This window comes from Odontesthes bonariensis, chromosome 6 (assembly GCF_027942865.1).
Source record: "Odontesthes bonariensis isolate fOdoBon6 chromosome 6, fOdoBon6.hap1, whole genome shotgun sequence".
NCBI lineage: Eukaryota > Metazoa > Chordata > Actinopteri > Atheriniformes > Atherinopsidae > Odontesthes > Odontesthes bonariensis.
This window is the reverse complement of record NC_134511.1, coordinates 28,377,429-28,394,691: the sequence shown is the minus strand read 5'-3', so window position 1 is coordinate 28,394,691 and position 17,263 is coordinate 28,377,429. Positions and strand designations below refer to the sequence as shown.

General features: G+C 45.3%; 1 protein-coding gene across 1 annotated transcript in view; it reads left to right on the top strand.

Moving 5' to 3' along the window:
• Positions 1-17,263, top strand: part of LOC142382403 (solute carrier organic anion transporter family member 2B1-like) — a 132,581-nt gene that overhangs the window by 25,550 nt on the left and 89,768 nt on the right. Inside the window, exon 8 of the mRNA XM_075468205.1 lies at positions 15,383-15,467. Within this exon, the coding sequence (XP_075324320.1) occupies positions 15,383-15,467 (85 nt within the window). The remainder of the gene's footprint in view (positions 1-15,382; positions 15,468-17,263) is intronic.

Below are 17,263 nucleotides of genomic sequence, written 5' to 3'. Positions count from 1 at the left end.
GCGTCTGGGCATGATGAATGAGTGTACCGAATTTCGTCGTCCCACGCGAAACTAATCCTATTAAGGGGACCATTTTTATGCACCGTAGGGGGCGCTACAGAGCCAATGAGCAACTCCCAAAGATATAATGTTTAGATTCTTTCATGTCGTCGACTGGCACGTGGCGCTTGCAAAATTTCCTGAGTTTTCGCATACCTTTTGCAAAGAATAAGAAGAATAATAATAAACCTTACAGATACAATAGGGTCCTTGCAGTTTCACTGCTCGGTCCCTAACTAGAAAGCTGCAAGCAGCTGTGAGGGGGACCGAGGTGTGCGTACGTTGGATGTGCGCACGTTGGGGCATGCGCTGGATGCCGTAGACGCGCAGCTCTGCCCACACGCACGATACCCTCTGCGTACGTACGAGCACATAATAACCCCAATGCGGAGGGGTTTTTGAAAATTTCTAGGGGGCGCCACTGAGCCATTTTGCTCCGCCCACACACAATACCCTTTACATACGTACGAGGTCGTCAGGGTGGACGTGTGTGCCAAGTTTCATGACTTTACGATGATGATAAGGCTTTCATATTACAAACGGCATCACACGATTTTCACCTCTGGCCACGCCCACACCGTTCAGAGTTTGGAAAAGTTTCCCCATGAAGTTTTGCCCTCATGTCTTAAGAGTAACCTGGCCAAGTTTGAAGATTTTAGCATGAAATATGTAGGAGGAGTTTGATCAAATAAGAGGCCTGGAAAAAAATGAAGTTTCCAACCACCATTAGGTGGTGCTGTAGGTGGATATCACTTTTTTGTATGTGCACGTTCAGGCTGGGTCCAGCATTCACCGTATGAAGTTTGGGACAGATTGGATAATGTATGTGGGAGTTATAAGCGACTTAATGTTTTATGGCGCGTCATGAATTTGAGGTGTCGCCACGGCCACGCCCTTTAAGTTTTGAAAAAGTTGGCCAATGATTTTTTCGGCCCATGTGTTAAGAGCAACCTGGCCAAGTTTGAAGGTTTTTGTATTAAATATGTAGGAGGAGTTCGATCAAATGCGAGGTGTGGAAAAAAAAAGACATTTCCAACCACCAGCAGGTGGCGCTATAGGTGGATGTCACTATTTTATATGTGAGCTTTCAGTCTGGGTCCAGCATTCACCGTATGAACTTTGGGAAAGATTGGATTATGTATGTGGAAGTTATAAGCGACTTAATTTTTCGTGGCGAGTGATGGCGAGTCATCAAACTTTGAGGCGTCGCCACGGCCACGCCCTTTAAGTTTTGAAAAAGTTGGCCAATGAATTTTTCCCTCCATGTCTTAAGAGTAACCTGGCCAAGTTTCAAGTCTGTAGCATGAAATCTGTAGGACAAGTTCGATCTTGTGCAAGGCGTGGAATCGGTCAAAAATGGCACGAAATCGCACTTTCCATCCAAAATGGCCGCCTTCCTGTGGACGTGGCACATTGGCGGCATGAGACTTTTTTGTGCGTCTGGGCATGATGAATGAGTGTACCAAATTTCGTCGTCCTCCGCGAAACTAACCCCAATGCGGGCACCATTTTTAACCATCGTAGGGGGCGCTACAGAGCCAATGAGCGACTCCCAAAAATATAAAGTTTAGATTCTTTCATGTCGTCGACTGGCAGGTGGCGCTCGCAAAATTTCCTGAGTTTTCGCATACCTTTTGCAAAGAATAAGAAAGAAAGAATAATAATAACTAGAAAGCTGCAAGCAGCTGTGAGGGGGACCGAGGTGTGCGTACGTTGGATGTGCGCACGTTGGGGCATGCGCTGGATGCCGTAGACGCGCAGCTCTGCCCACACGCACGATACCCTCTGCGTACGTACGAGCACATAATAACCCCAATGCGGAGGGGTTTTTGAAAATTTCTAGGGGGCGCCACTGAGCCATTTTGCTCCGCCCACACACAATACCCTTTACATACGTACGAGGTCGTCAGGGTGGACGTGTGTGCCAAGTTTCATGACTTTACGATGATGATAAGGCTTTCATATTACAAACGGCATCACACGATTTTCACCTCTGGCCACGCCCACACCGTTCAGAGTTTGGAAAAGTTTCCCCATGAAGTTTTGCCCTCATGTCTTAAGAGTAACCTGGCCAAGTTTGAAGATTTTAGCATGAAATATGTAGGAGGAGTTTGATCAAATAAGAGGCCTGGAAAAAAATGAAGTTTCCAACCACCATTAGGTGGTGCTGTAGGTGGATATCACTTTTTTGTATGTGCACGTTCAGGCTGGGTCCAGCATTCACCGTATGAAGTTTGGGACAGATTGGATAATGTATGTGGGAGTTATAAGCGACTTAATTTTTTATGGCGCGTCATGAATTTGAGGTGTCGCCACGGCCACGCCCTTTAAGTTTTGAAAAAGTTGGCCAATGATTTTTTCGGCCCATGTGTTAAGAGCAACCTGGCCAAGTTTGAAGGTTTTTGTATTAAATATGTAGGAGGAGTTCGATCAAATGCGAGGTGTGGAAAAAAAAAGACATTTCCAACCACCAGCAGGTGGCGCTATAGGTGGATGTCACTATTTTATATGTGAGCTTTCAGTCTGGGTCCAGCATTCACCGTATGAAGTTTGGGACAGATTGGATAATATATGTGGGAGTTATAAGCGACTTCAATTTTCGTGGCGAGTGATGGCGAGTCATCAAACTTTGAGGCGTCGCCACGGCCACGCCCTTTAAGTTTTGAAAAAGTTGGCCAATGAATTTTTCCCTCCATGTCTTAAGAGTAACCTGGCCAAGTTTCAAGTCTGTAGCATGAAATCTGTAGGACAAGTTCGATCTTGTGCAAGGCGTGGAATCGGTCAAAAATGGCACGAAATCGCACTTTCCATCCAAAATGGCCGCCTTCCTGTGGACGTGGCACATTGGCGGCATGAGACTTTTTTGTGCGTCTGGGCATGATGAATGAGTGTACCAAATTTCGTCGTCCTCCGCGAAACTAACCCCAATGCGGGCACCATTTTTAACCATCGTAGGGGGCGCTACAGAGCCAATGAGCGACTCCCAAAAATATAAAGTTTAGATTCTTTCATGTCGTCGACTGGCAGGTGGCGCTCGCAAAATTTCCTGAGTTTTCGCATACCTTTTGCAAAGAATAAGAAAGAAAGAATAATAATAACTAGAAAGCTGCAAGCAGCTGTGAGGGGGACCGAGGTGTGCGTACGTTGGATGTGCGCACGTTGGGGCATGCGCTGGATGCCGTAGACGCGCAGCTCTGCCCACACGCACGATACCCTCTGCGTACGTACGAGCACATAATAACCCCAATGCGGAGGGGTTTTTGAAAATTTCTAGGGGGCGCCACTGAGCCATTTTGCTCCGCCCACACACAATACCCTTTACATACGTACGAGGTCGTCAGGGTGGACGTGTGTGCCAAGTTTCATGACTTTACGATGATGATAAGGCTTTCATATTACAAACGGCATCACACGATTTTCACCTCTGGCCACGCCCACACCGTTCAGAGTTTGGAAAAGTTTCCCCATGAAGTTTTGCCCTCATGTCTTAAGAGTAACCTGGCCAAGTTTGAAGATTTTAGCATGAAATATGTAGGAGGAGTTTGATCAAATAAGAGGCCTGGAAAAAAATGAAGTTTCCAACCACCATTAGGTGGTGCTGTAGGTGGATATCACTTTTTTGTATGTGCACGTTCAGGCTGGGTCCAGCATTCACCGTATGAAGTTTGGGACAGATTGGATAATGTATGTGGGAGTTATAAGCGACTTAATTTTTTATGGCGCGTCATGAATTTGAGGTGTCGCCACGGCCACGCCCTTTAAGTTTTGAAAAAGTTGGCCAATGATTTTTTCGGCCCATGTGTTAAGAGCAACCTGGCCAAGTTTGAAGGTTTTTGTATTAAATATGTAGGAGGAGTTCGATCAAATGCGAGGTGTGGAAAAAAAAAGACATTTCCAACCACCAGCAGGTGGCGCTATAGGTGGATGTCACTATTTTATATGTGAGCTTTCAGTCTGGGTCCAGCATTCACCGTATGAAGTTTGGGACAGATTGGATAATATATGTGGGAGTTATAAGCGACTTCAATTTTCGTGGCGAGTGATGGCGAGTCATCAAACTTTGAGGCGTCGCCACGGCCACGCCCTTTAAGTTTTGAAAAAGTTGGCCAATGAATTTTTCCCTCCATGTCTTAAGAGTAACCTGGCCAAGTTTGAAGTCTATAGCATTAAATCTGTAGGACAAGTTCGATCTTAAGCAAGGCGTGGAATCGGTCAAAAGTGGCACGAAAACGCACTTTCCATCCAAAATGGCCGCCTTCCTGTGTACGTGGGACCATGGCGGCATGAGACTTTTTTTTGCGTCTGGGCATGATGAATGAGTGTACCGAATTTCGTCGTCCCACGCGAAACTAATCCTATTAACGGGACCATTTTTAAGCATCATAGGGGGCGCTACAGAGTCAATGAGCGACTCCCAAAAATATAAAGTTTAGATTCTTTCATGTCGTCGACCGGCACGTGGCGCTCGCAAAATTTCATGAGTTTTCGCATACCTTTTGCAAAGAATAAGAAAGAATAATAATAACTAGAAAGCTGCAAGCAGCTGTGAGCGGGACCGAGTGTGCGTACGTTGGGATGTGCGCACGTTGGGATGTGCGCACGTTGGGCATGCGCTGGACGCCGTAGTCGCGCAGCTCTACCCACACGCACGATTCTCATTGGTACGTACGAGCACACAATAACCCCAATGCATAGGGGTTTTTGAACATTTCTAGGGGGCGCCACTGAGCCATTTTGCTCCGCCCACACACAATACCCTTTACATACGTACGAGGTCGTCAGGGTGGACACGAGTACCAAGTTTCATGAGATTGCGATGACGATAAGGCTTTCATATTGCAAACGCCATCACACGATTTTCACCTCTGGCCACTCCCACATCGTTCAGAGTTTGGAAAAGTTTCTCCATGAAGTTTTGCCCTCATGTCTTAAGAGTAACCTGGCCAAGTTTGAAGATTTTAGCATGAAATATGTAGTAGGAGTTTGATCAAATAAGAGGTGTGGAAAAAAATGAAGCTTCCAACCACCATTAGGTGGCGCTGTAGGTGGATATCACTTTTTTATATGTGCACGTTCAGGCTGGGTCCAGCATTCACCGTATGAAGTTTGGGACAGATTGGATAATGTATGTGGGAGTTATAAGCGACTTTATTTTTTATGGCGCGTCATAAATTTGAGGCGTCGCCACGGCCACGCCCTTTGAGGTTTGAAAAAGTTGGCCAATGATTTTTTCCCCCCATGTCTTAAGAGTAACCTGGCCAAGTTTGAAGCTTGTAGCATGAAATCTGTAGGAGGAGTTTGATCAAATAAGAGGTGTGGAAAAAAAAAGAAATTCCCAACCACCAGCAGGTGGCGCTGTAGGTGGATATCACTTTTTTGTATGTACACATTCAGGCTGGGTCCAGCAGTCACCGTATGAAGTTTGGGACAGATTGGATAATGTTTGTGGGAGTTATAAGCGACTTGATTTTTTATGGCGAGTCATAAATTTGAGGTGTCGCCACGGCCACGCCCTTTAAGTTTTGGAAAAGTTGGCCAATGATTTTTTCGGCCCATGTCTTAAGAGCAACCTGGCCAAGTTTGAAGGTTTTTGCATTAAATATGTAGGAGGAGTTCGATCAAATGCGAGGTGTGGAAAAAAAAAGACATTTCCATCCACCAGCAGGTGGCGCTATAGGTGGATGTCACTATTTTATATGTGAGCTTTCAGTCTGGGTCCAGCATTCACCGTATGAAGTTTGGGACAGATTGGATAATGTATGTGGGAGTTATAAGCGACTTCATTTTTCGTGGCGAGTGATGGCGAGTCATCAAACTTTGAGGCGTCGCCACGGCCACGCCCTTTAAGTTTTGAAAAAGTTGGCCAATGAATTTTTCCCTCCATGTCTTTAGAGTAACCTGGCCAAGTTTGAAGTCTGTAGCATTAAATCTGTAGGACAAGTTCGATCTTATACAAGGTGTGGAATCGGTCAAAAATGGCACGAAAACGCACTTTCCATCCAAAATGGCCGCCTTCCTGTGTACGTGGGACCATGGCGGCAATAGACCTTTTTGTGCGTCTGGGCATGATGAATGAGTGTACCAAATTTCGTCGTCCCACGCGAAACTAATCCTATTGCGGAGACCATTTTTTAGCATCCTAGGGGGCGCTACAGAGTCAATGAGCGACTCCCAAAAATATAAAGTTTAGATTCTTTCATGTCGTCGACTGGCAGGTGGCGCTCGCAAAATTTCCTGAGTTTTCGCATACCTTTTGCAAAGAATAAGAAAGAAAGAATAATAATAATAATAATAAACCTTACAGATACAATAGGGTCCTTGCAGTTTCACTGCTCGGTCCCTAACTAGAAAGCTGCAAGCAGCTGTGAGCGGGACCGAGGTGTGCGTACGTTGGGATGTGCGCACGTTGGGGCATGCGCTGGACGCTGGAGCCGCAGCTCTGCCCACACACACGATACCCTCTGCGTACGTACGAGCACATAATAACTCCAATGAGGAGGGGTTTTTGAAAATTTCTAGGGGGCGCCACTGAGCCATTTTGCTCAGCCCACACACGATACCCTTCACATACGAACGAGGTCATCAGGGTGGACGTGTGTGCCAAGTTTCATTAAGTTGCGATGATGATAAGGCTTTCAAATCACAAACGCCATCACACGATTGTCACCGCCTGGCCACGCCCACACCGTTCAGAGTTTGGAAAAGCTTCTCAAGAGTTTTCTTCCCCCCTAGCTTAAGAGTAACCTGGCCAAGTTTGAAGATTTTAGCATTAAATATGTAGGAGGAGTTTGATCAAATGCGAGGTGTGAAAAAAAAAGATGTTTCCAACCACCAGCAGGTGGCGCTATGGGTGGATGTCACTATGATAATATGTACGCGTTCAGGCTGGGTCCAGCATTCACCGTATGAAGTTTGGGACAGATTGGATAATGTATGTGGGAGTTATAAGCAACTTAATTTGTTGTGGCGAGTGATGGCGAGTCATCAAACTTTGAGGCGTCGCCACGCCCACGCCCTTTGAGGTTTGAAAAAGTTTCTCCATGAATTTTTCCCCCCATGTCTTAAGAGTAACCTGGCCAAGTTTGAAGTCTGTAGCATTAAATCTGTAGGACAAGTTCGATCTTATACAAGGTGTAGAATCGGTCAAAAATGGCACGAAAACGCACTTTCCATCCAAAATGGCCGACTTCCTGTGGACGTGGGACCATGGCGGCATGAGACTTTTTTGTGCGTCTGGGCATGATGAATGAGTGTACCGAATTTCGTCGTCCCACGCAAAACTAACCCCAATGTGTGGACCATTTTTAAGTACCCTAGGGGGCGCCACTGAGCCACTTTGCTCCTTCCACACACGATACCCTTCACATACGTACGAGGTGTTCAGGATGGACGTGTGTGCCAAGTTTCATGACGTTGTGATGATGATAAGGCTTTCAAATCACAAACACCATCACACGATTTTCACCGCCTGACCACGCCCGAATTGTTCAGAGTTTGGAAAAGTTTCTCCATGAATTTTTGCCCCCATGTCTTAAGAGTAACCTGGCTAAGTTTGAAGCTTGTAGCATTAAATCTGTAGGAGGAGTTTTATAAAATGTGAGGTGTGGCAAAAAATGACATTTCCGACCACCAGCAGGTGGCGCTATAGGAGGATGTCACTATGATAATATGTACGCGTTCAGGCTTGGTCCAGCATTCACCGTATGAAGTTTGGGACAGATTGGATAATGAGTGTGGAAGTTATAAGCGACTTAATTCTTCATGGCGAGTCATAAATTTGAGGCGTCGCCACGGCCACGCCCTTTGAGGTTTGAAAAAGTTTCTCCATGACTCTTTTCCCCCTTGTCTTAAGAGTAATCTGGCCAAGTTTGAAGCTTGTAGCATTAAATCTGTAGGACGAGTTCGATCAAATGCGAGATGTGGAAAAAAAGAGATGTTTCCAACCCCCAGCAGGTGGCGCTATAGGTGGATGTCGTTATGATAATATGTACGCGTTCAGGCTGGGTCCAGCATTCACCGTATGAAGTTTGGGACAGATTGGATAATGTATGTGGGAGTTATAAGCGACTTCATTTTTTGTGGCGAGTGATGGCGAGTCATCGAACTTTGAGGAGTTGCCACGCCCACGCCCTTTAAGTTTTGAAAAAGTTTCTCCATGAATTCCCCCCCCCATGTCTTAAGAGTAACCTGGCCAAGTTTGAAGTCTGTAGCATTAAATCTGTAGGACAAGTTCGATCTTAAGCAAGGCGTGGAATCGGCCAAAAATGGCAGGAAAACGCACTTTCCATCCAAAATGGCTGCCTTCCTGTGTACGTGGGACCATGGCGGCAAGAGACTTTTTTGTGCGTCTGGGCATGGTGAATGAGTGTACCGAATTTCATTGTCCTACGCGAAACTAACCCCATTGCGGGCACCATTTTTAAGCATCGTAGGGGGCGCTACAGAGCCAATGAGCAACTCCCAAAGATATAATGTTTAGATTCTTTCATGTCGTCGACTAGCACGTGGCGCTCGCAAAATTTCCTGAGTTTTCGCATACCTTTTGCAAAGAATAAGAAAGAAAGAAAGAAAGAATAATAATAATAATAAACCTTACAGATACAATAGGGTCCTTGCAGTTTCACTGCTCGGTCCCTAACTAGAAAGCTGCAAGCAGCTGTGAGCGGGACCGAGGTGTGCGTACGTTGGGATGTGCGCACGTTGGGGCATGCGCTGGACGCTGGAGCCGCAGCTCTGCCCACACGCACGATACCCTCTGCGTACGTACGAGCACATAATAACTCCAATGCGGAGGGGTTTTTGAAAATTTCTAGGGGGCGCCACTGAGCCATTTTGCTCAGCCCACACAAGATACTTTTCACATACGAACGAGGTCATCAGGGTGGACGTGTGTGCCAAGTTTCATTAAGTTGCGATGATGATAAGGCTTTCAAATCACAAACTCCATCACACGATTGTCACCGCCTGGCCACGCCCACACAGTTCAGAGTTTGGAAAAGCTTCTCAAGAGTTTTCTTCCCCCCTAGCTTAAGAGTAACCTGGCCAAGTTTGAAGATTTTAGCATTAAATATGTAGGAGGAGTTTGATCAAATGCGAGGTGTGAAAAAAAAAGATGTTTCCAACCACCAGCAGGTGGCGCTATGGGTGGATGTCACTATGATAATATGTACGCGTTCAGGCTGGGTCCAGCATTCACCGTATGAAGTTTGGGACAGATTGGATAATGTATGTGGGAGTTATAAGCAACTTAATTTGTTGTGGCGAGTGATGGCGAGTCATCAAACTTTGAGGCGTCGCCACGCCCACGCCCTTTGAGGTTTGAAAAAGTTTCTCCATGAATTTTTCCCTCCATGTCTTAAGAGTAACCTGGCCAAGTTTGAAGTGTGTAGCATGAAATCTGTAGGACAAGTTCGATCTTATACAAGGTGTAGAATCGGTCAAAAATGGCACGAAAACGCACTTTCCATCCAAAATGGCCGCCTTCCTGTGGACGTGGCACCGTGATGGCATGAGACTTTTTTGTGCGTCTGGGCATGATGAATGAGTGTACCGAATTTCGTCGTCCCACGCAAAACTAACCCCTATGTGTGGACCATTTTTAAGTACCCTAGGGGGCGCCACTGAGCCACTTTGCTCCGCCCACACACGATACCCTTCACATACGTACGAGGTGTTCAGGATGGACGTGTGTGCCAAGTTTCATGACGTTGTGATGATGATAAGGCTTTCAAATCACAAACACCATCACACGATTTTCACCGCCTGACCACGCCCGAATTGTTCAGAGTTTGGAAAAGTTTCTCCATTAATTGTTGCCTCCATGTCTTAAGAGTAACCTGGCTAAGTTTGAAGCTTGTAGCATTAAATCTGTAGGAGGAGTTTTATAAAATGTGAGGTGTGGCAAAAAATGACATTTCCGACCACCAGCAGGTGGCGCTATAGGAGGATGTCACTATGATAATATGTACGCGTTCAGGCTTGGTCCAGCATTCACCGTATGAAGTTTGGGACAGATTGGATAATGAGTGTGGAAGTTACAAGCGACTTAATTTTTCATGGCGAGTCATAACTTTGAGGCGTCGCCACGGCCACGCCCTTTGAGGTTTGAAAAAGTTTCTCCATGACTCTTTTCCCCCATGTCTTAAGAGTAACCTGGCCAAGTTTGAAGGTTGTAGCATTAAATGTGTAGGAGAAGTTTGATAAAATGCAAGGTGTGGGGAAAAAAAGACGTTTCCAAAAACCAGCAGGTGGCGCTATAGGTGGATGTCACTATTTTATATGTGCGCGTTCAGGCTGGGTACAGCATTCACCGTATGACGTTTGGGACAGATTGGATAATGTGTGTGGAAGTTATAAGCGACTTAATTCTTCATGACGAGTCATAACTTTGAGGCGTCGCCACGGCCACGCCCTTTGAGGTTTGAAAAAGTTTCTCCATGATTGTTTCCCCCCATGTCTTAAGAGTAAGCTGGCCAAGTTTGAAGTCTATAGCATTAAATCTGTAGGACGAGTTCGATCAAATGCGAGGTGTGGATAGAAAAAGACATTTCCAACCACCAGCAGGTGACGCTATAGGTGGATGTCACTATGATAATATGTGTGCTTTCAGGCTGTGTCCAGCAATCATCGTATGGAGTCTGGGACAGATTGGATAATGTATGTCGGAGTTATAAGCGACTTAATTTTTTGAGGCCAGTGATGGCGAGTCATCAAACTTTGAAGCGTCGCCACGGCCACGCCCTTTATGTTTTGAAAAAGTTTCCCCATGAATTTTTCCCCTCATGTCTTAAGAGTAACCTGGCCAAGTTTGAAGTCTGTAGCATGAAATCTGTAGGACAAGTTCGATCTTATGCCAGGCATGGAATCGGCTAAAAACTGCACGAAAACGCACTTTCCATCAAAAATGGCCGCCTTCCTGTGGACGTGGGACCATGGCGGCATGAGACTTTTTTGTGCGTCTGGGCATGGTGAATCAGTGTACCGAATTTCATTGTCCTACGCGAAACTAACCCCATTGCGGGCACCATTTTTAAGCACCGTAGGGGGCGCTACAGAGCCAATGAGCAACTCCCAAAGATATAATGTTTAGATTCTTTCATGTCGTCGACTAGCACGTGGCGCTCGCAAAATTTCCTGAGTTTTCGCATACCTTTTGCAAAGAATAAGAAAGAAAGAATAATAACTAGAAAGCTGCAAGCAGCTGTGAGCGGGACCGAGTGTGCGTACATTGGGATGTGCGCACGTTGGGCATGCGCTGGACGCCGTAGTCGCGCAGCTCTACCCACACACACGATTCCCATTGCGTACGTACGAGCACACAATAACCCCAATGCATAGGGGTTTTTGAAAATTTCTAGGGGGCGCCACTGAGCCATTTTGCTCCGCCCACACACAATACCCTTTACATACGTACGAGGTCGTCAGGGTGGACGTGAGTACCAAGTTTCATGACTTTGCGATGATGATAAGGCTTTCATATTGCAAACGCCATCACACGATTTTCACCTCTGGCCACTCCCACACCGTTCAGAGTTTGGAAAAGTTTCTCCATGAAGTTTTGCCCTCATGTCTTAAGAGTAACCTGGCCAAGTTTGAAGATTTTAGCATGAAATATGTAGTAGGAGTTTGATCAAATAAGAGGTGTGGAAAAAAATGAAGCTTCCAACCACCATTAGGTGGCGCTGTAGGTGGATATCACTTTTTTATATGTGCACGTTCAGGCTGGGTCCAGCATTCACCGTATGAAGTTTGGGACAGATTGGATAATGTATGTGGGAGTTATAAGCGACTTAATTTTTTATGGCGCGTCATAAATTTGAGGCGTCGCCACGGCCACGCCCTTTGAGGTTTGAAAAAGTTGGCCAATGATTTTTTCCCCCCATGTCTTAAGAGTAACCTGGCCAAGTTTGAAGCTTGTAGCATGAAATCTGTAGGAGGAGTTTGATCAAATAAGAGGTGTGGAAAAAAAAAGAAATTTCCAACCACCAGCAGGTGGCGCTGTAGGTGGATATCACTTTTTTGTATATACACATTCAGGCTGGGTCCAGCAGTTACCGTATGAAGTTTGGGACAGATTGGATAATGTTTGTGGGAGTTATAAGCGACTTGATTTTTTATGGCGAGTCATGAATTTGAGGTGTCGCCACGGCCACGCCCTTTAAGTTTTGAAAAAGTTGGCCAATGATTTTTTCGGCCCATGTCTTAAGAGCAACCTGGCCAAGTTTGAAGGTTTTTGCATTAAATATGTAGGAGGAGTTCGATCAAATGCGAGGTGTGGAAAAAAAAAGACATTTCCATCCACCAGCAGGTGGCGCTATAGGTGGATGTCACTATTTTATATGTGAGCTTTCAGTCTGGGTCCAGCATTCACCGTATGACGTTTGGAACAGATTGGATAATGTATGTGGGAGTTATAAGCGACTTCATTTTTCGTGGCGAGTGATGGCGAGTCATCAAACTTTGAGGCGTCGCCACGGCCACGCCCTTTAAGTTTTGAAAAAGTTGGCCAATGAATTTTTCACCCAATGTCTTAAGAGTAACCTGGCCAAGTTTGAAGTCTGTAGCATTAAATCTGTAGGACAAGTTCGATCTTATACAAGGTGTGGAATCGGTAAAAAATGGCACGAAAACGCACTTTCCATCCAAAATGGCCGACTTCCTGTGGACGTGGGACCATGGCGGCCTGAGACTTTTTTGTGCGTCTTGGCATGATGAATGAGTGTACCGAATTTCGTCGTCCCACGCGAAACTAATCCTATTGCGGGGACAATTTTTAAGCATCGTAGGGGGCGCTACAGAGCCAATGAGCGACTCCCAAAAATATAAAGTTTAGATTCTTTCATGTCGTCGACTGGCAGGTGGTGCTCGCAAAATTTCCTGAGTTTTCGCATACCTTTTGCAAAGAATAAGAAAGAATAATAATAACTAGAAAGCTGCTAGCAGCTGTGAGCGGGACCGAGTGTGCGTACATTGGGATGTGCGCACGTTGGGCATGCGCTGGACGCCGTAGTCGCGCAGCTCTGCCCACACGCACGATTCCCATTGCGTACGTACGAGCACACAATAACCCCATTCCAGAGGGGTTTTTGAAAATTTCTAGGGGGCGCCACTGAGCCATTTTGCTCCGCCCACACACAATACCCTTTACATACGTACGAGGTCGTCAGGGTGGACGTGTGTACCAACTTTCATGACTTTGCGATGATGATAAGGCTTTCATATTACAAACGCCATCACACGATTTTCACCTCTGGCCACGCCCACACCGTTCAGAGTTTGTAAAAGTTTCTCCAGGAAGTTTTGCCCTCATGTCTTAAGAGTAACCTGGCCAAGTTTGAAGATTTTAGCATGAAATATGTAGGAGGAGTTTGATCAAATAAGAGGTGTGGAAAACAATGAAGTTTCCGACCACCATTAGGTGGCGCTGTAGGTGGATATCACTTTTTTATATGTGCACGTTCAGGCTGGGTCCAGCATTCACCGTATGAAGTTTGGGACAGATTGGATAATGTATGTGGGAGTTATAAGCGACTTAATTTTTTATGGCGCGTCATAAATTTGAGGCGTCGCCACGGCCACGCCCTTTAAGTTTTGAAAAAGTTGGCTAATGATTTTTTCGGCCCATGTCCTAAGAGTAGCCTGGCCAAGTTTGAAGCGTTTAGCATTAAATATGTAGGAGGAGTTCGATCAAATGCGAGGTGTGGAAAAAAAAAGACATTTCCAACCACCAGCAGGTGGCGCTATAGGTGGATGTCACTATTTTATAGGTGCGCGTTCAGGCTGGGTCCAGCAATCACCGGTTGAACTTTGGGAAAGATTGGATTATGTATGTGGAAGTTATAAGCGACTTAATTTTTCGTGGCGAGTGATGGCGAGTCATCAAACTTTGAGGCGTCGCCACGGCCACGCCCTTTAAGTTTTGAAAAAGTTGGCCAATGAATTTTTCCCTCCATGTCTTAAGAGTAACCTGGCCAAGTTTGAAGTGTGTAGCATTAAATCTGTAGGACAAGTTCGATCTTAAGCAAGGCTTGGAATCGGTCAAAAATGGCACGAAAACGCACTTTCCATCCAAAATGGCCGACTTCCTGTGGACGTGGGACCATGGCGGCATGAGACTTTTTTGTGCGTCTTGGCATGATGAATGAGTGTACCGAATTTCGTCGTCCCACGCAAAACTAATCCTATTGCGGGGACAATTTTTAAGCATCGTAGGGGGCGCTACAGAGCCAATGAGTGACTACCAAAAATATAAAGTTTAGATTCTTTCATGTCGTCGACCGGCACGTGGCGCTCGCAAAATTTCCTGAGTTTTCGCATACCTTTTGCAAAGAATAAGAAAGAAAGAAAGAATAATAATAATAAACCTTACAGATACAATAGGGTCCTTGCAGTTTCACTGCTCGGTCCCTAATAAACCTTACAGATACAATAGGGTCCTTGCAGTTTCACTGCTCGGTCCCTAATAAACCTTACAGATACAATAGGGTCCTTGCAGTTTCACTGCTCGGTCCCTAATAAACCTTACAGATACAATAGGGTCCTTGCAGTTTCACTGCTCGGTCCCTAATAATCCTTACAGATACAATAGGGTCCTTGCAGTTTCACTGCTTGGTCCCTAATAATAATAATAAGTTAGTTTCTATCTGCTATAATTTGTCACTTTAAGTAAAATTTGGGACGCAGGAAAGTAGAAAAGCTCTCAGAAAAGTCTCAAACCTTCTTCAGAGCTGAAGCAGAGACCTGATCGAGCTCTGAAACAACACTCAGATCTTTATTATCGGCCTTGTTGATGTCAGAGAGTTCAGGCTGAAACCAGCTCATGAGTAACAAACCTCAGACTGACTGTCGTCTCATAAATGAGTTTATCTGTAATTATGAGCTGGAACAGCATCTGTCCATCAAAGTTACTCATCTGTGAGTTGTTTCAGGGTTTGTCTGCATTGGGCCAGTAAAGAAAACGTTTCCGGCTGTGGAAGCAGAGAGAAAAAGGCTGATTTTAAAAGTGAAAGTTGAGTTCCTGCAGCAGTGTTGGGAAACTCTGCAGTGAAAGCCTTCTGAGACTGAGTCAGCATCCCCGACGGCGAGGAATCATCAGCTGATTTATAACCGCTGTCACTTCCAGGGAATAACAAACCTAAAGATAACAGATAAGGCAAGGCAAGGCAATTTTATTTATAGAGCACAATTCGTACACAAGGCAATTCAAAGTGCTCAAGATAAGACTCTGCTGCGATGCGTTCACAGTCTCAGGCCAACACAGAGAAAACAGATATTATCTGAAGTTTGTGAATGGAAAAGGAGCCCAGAGGCCACCAGGTGATCTTTTCTCTCCGTGTTTGTGCAGGACGGCGCAGACGATGTGGAGTCAGACAAAAAGCAGCAGGGAGCAGATCCGCTGCAGGAACTATCCGTGCTTCAGTTCCTCAAAAGTAAGTCTGCTTTCTGCCCAAAAAAGTTTGCTTTCTGCCTGAAAAAGTCTGCTTTCTGCCCAAAAAGAGTCTGCTTACTGCCCAAAAAAAGTCTGCTTTCTGCCCAAAACGCTCTACTTTCTGCCCAAAAAGGTCTGCTTTATGCTCAAAAAAGTCTGCTTTCTGCTCAAAGAAGTCTGCTTTCTGCCAAAAAATTCTGCTTTCTGCCCAAAAGAGTCTGCTTTCTGCCCAAAAAAGTCTGCTTTCTGCCCAAAGAAGTCTGCTTTCTGCCCAAAAAAGTCTGCTTTATGCCTGAAAAAGTCAGCTTTCTGCCAAAAAAGGTCTTCTTTCTGCCCAAAAAAGTCTGCTTTCTGCCCAAAAAGGTCTGCTTTCTGCCCAAAAAAGTCTTCTTTCTGCCCAAAAAAGTCTGCTTTCTGCTCAAGAAAGTTTGCTTTCTGCCCAAAAAAGTCTGCTTTCTGCGTAAAGAAGTTTGCTTTCTGCCCAAAAAAGTCTGCTTTCTGCCCAAAAAGGTCTTCTTTCTGCCCAAAAAAGTCTGCTTTCTGCCCAAAAAGTCTGCTTTCTGCCCAAAAAAGTCTGCTTTCTGCCCAAAACAGTCTGCTTTCTGCCCAAAAAAGTCTGCTTTCTGCCCAAAAGTCCGCTTTCTGCCCAAAAAAAGTCTGCTTTCTGCCCAAAAAAGTCTGCTTTCTGCCCAAAAAAAGTCTGCTTTCTGCCCAAAACGCTCTGCTTTCTGCCCAAAAAAGTCTGCTTTATGCCCAAAAAAGTCAGCTTTCTGCCCAAAAAGGTCTGCTTTCTGCCCTAAAAGGTCTGCTTTCTGCCAAAAAAGTCTGTTTTCTGCCCAAAAAAGTCTGCTTTCTGCCCAAAAGTCTGCTTTCTGCCCAAAAAAAGTCTGCTTTCTGCCCAAAAAAGTCTGCTTTCTGCCCAAAAAAACTGCTTTCTGCCCAAAACGCTCTCCTTTCTGCCCAAAAAAGTCTGCTGTATGCCCAGAAAAGTCAGCTTTCTGCCCAAAAAGGTCTGCTTTCTGCCCAAAAAACTCTGCTTTCTGCCCAAAAAGGTCTTCTTTCTGCCCAAAAAAGTCTGCTTTCTGCCCCAAAAATTTTTGCTTTCTGCCCAAAAAGGTCTGCTTTCTGCCCGAAAAGGTCTGCTTTCTGCCCACAAAGAGTCTGCTTACTGCCCAAAAAGGTCTGCTTTATGCTCAAAAAAGTCTGCTTTCTGCTCAAAGAAGTCTGCTTTCTGCCAAAAAATTCTGCTTTCTGCCCAAAAAAAGTCTGCTTTCTGCCCAAAAAAAGTCTGCTTTCTGCCCAAAACGCTCTGCTTTCTGCCCAAAAAGGTCTGCTTTATGCTCAAAAAAGTCTGCTTTCTGCCCAAAAAAGTTTGCTTTCTGCCCGAAAAGGTCTGCTTTCTGCCCAAAAAGAGTCTGCTTACTGCCCAAAAAAAGTCTGCTTTCTGCCCAAAACGCTCTGCTTTCTGCCCAAAAAGGTCTGCTTTATGCTCAAAAAAGTCTGCTTTCTGCTCAAAGAAGTCTGCTTTCTGCCAAAAAATTCTGCTTTCTGCCCAAAAGAGTCTGCTTTCTGCCCAAAAAAGTCTGCTTTCTGCCCAAAGAAGTCTGCTTTCTGCCCAAAAAAGTCTGCTTTATGCCTGAAAAAGTCAGCTTTCTGCCAAAAAAGGTCTTCTTTCTGCCCAAAAAAGTCTGCTTTCTGCCCAAAAAGGTCTGCTTTCTGCCCAAAAAAGTCTTCTTTCTGCCCAAAAAAGTCTGGTTTCTGCTCAAGAAAGTTTGCTTTCTGCCCAAAAAAGTCTGC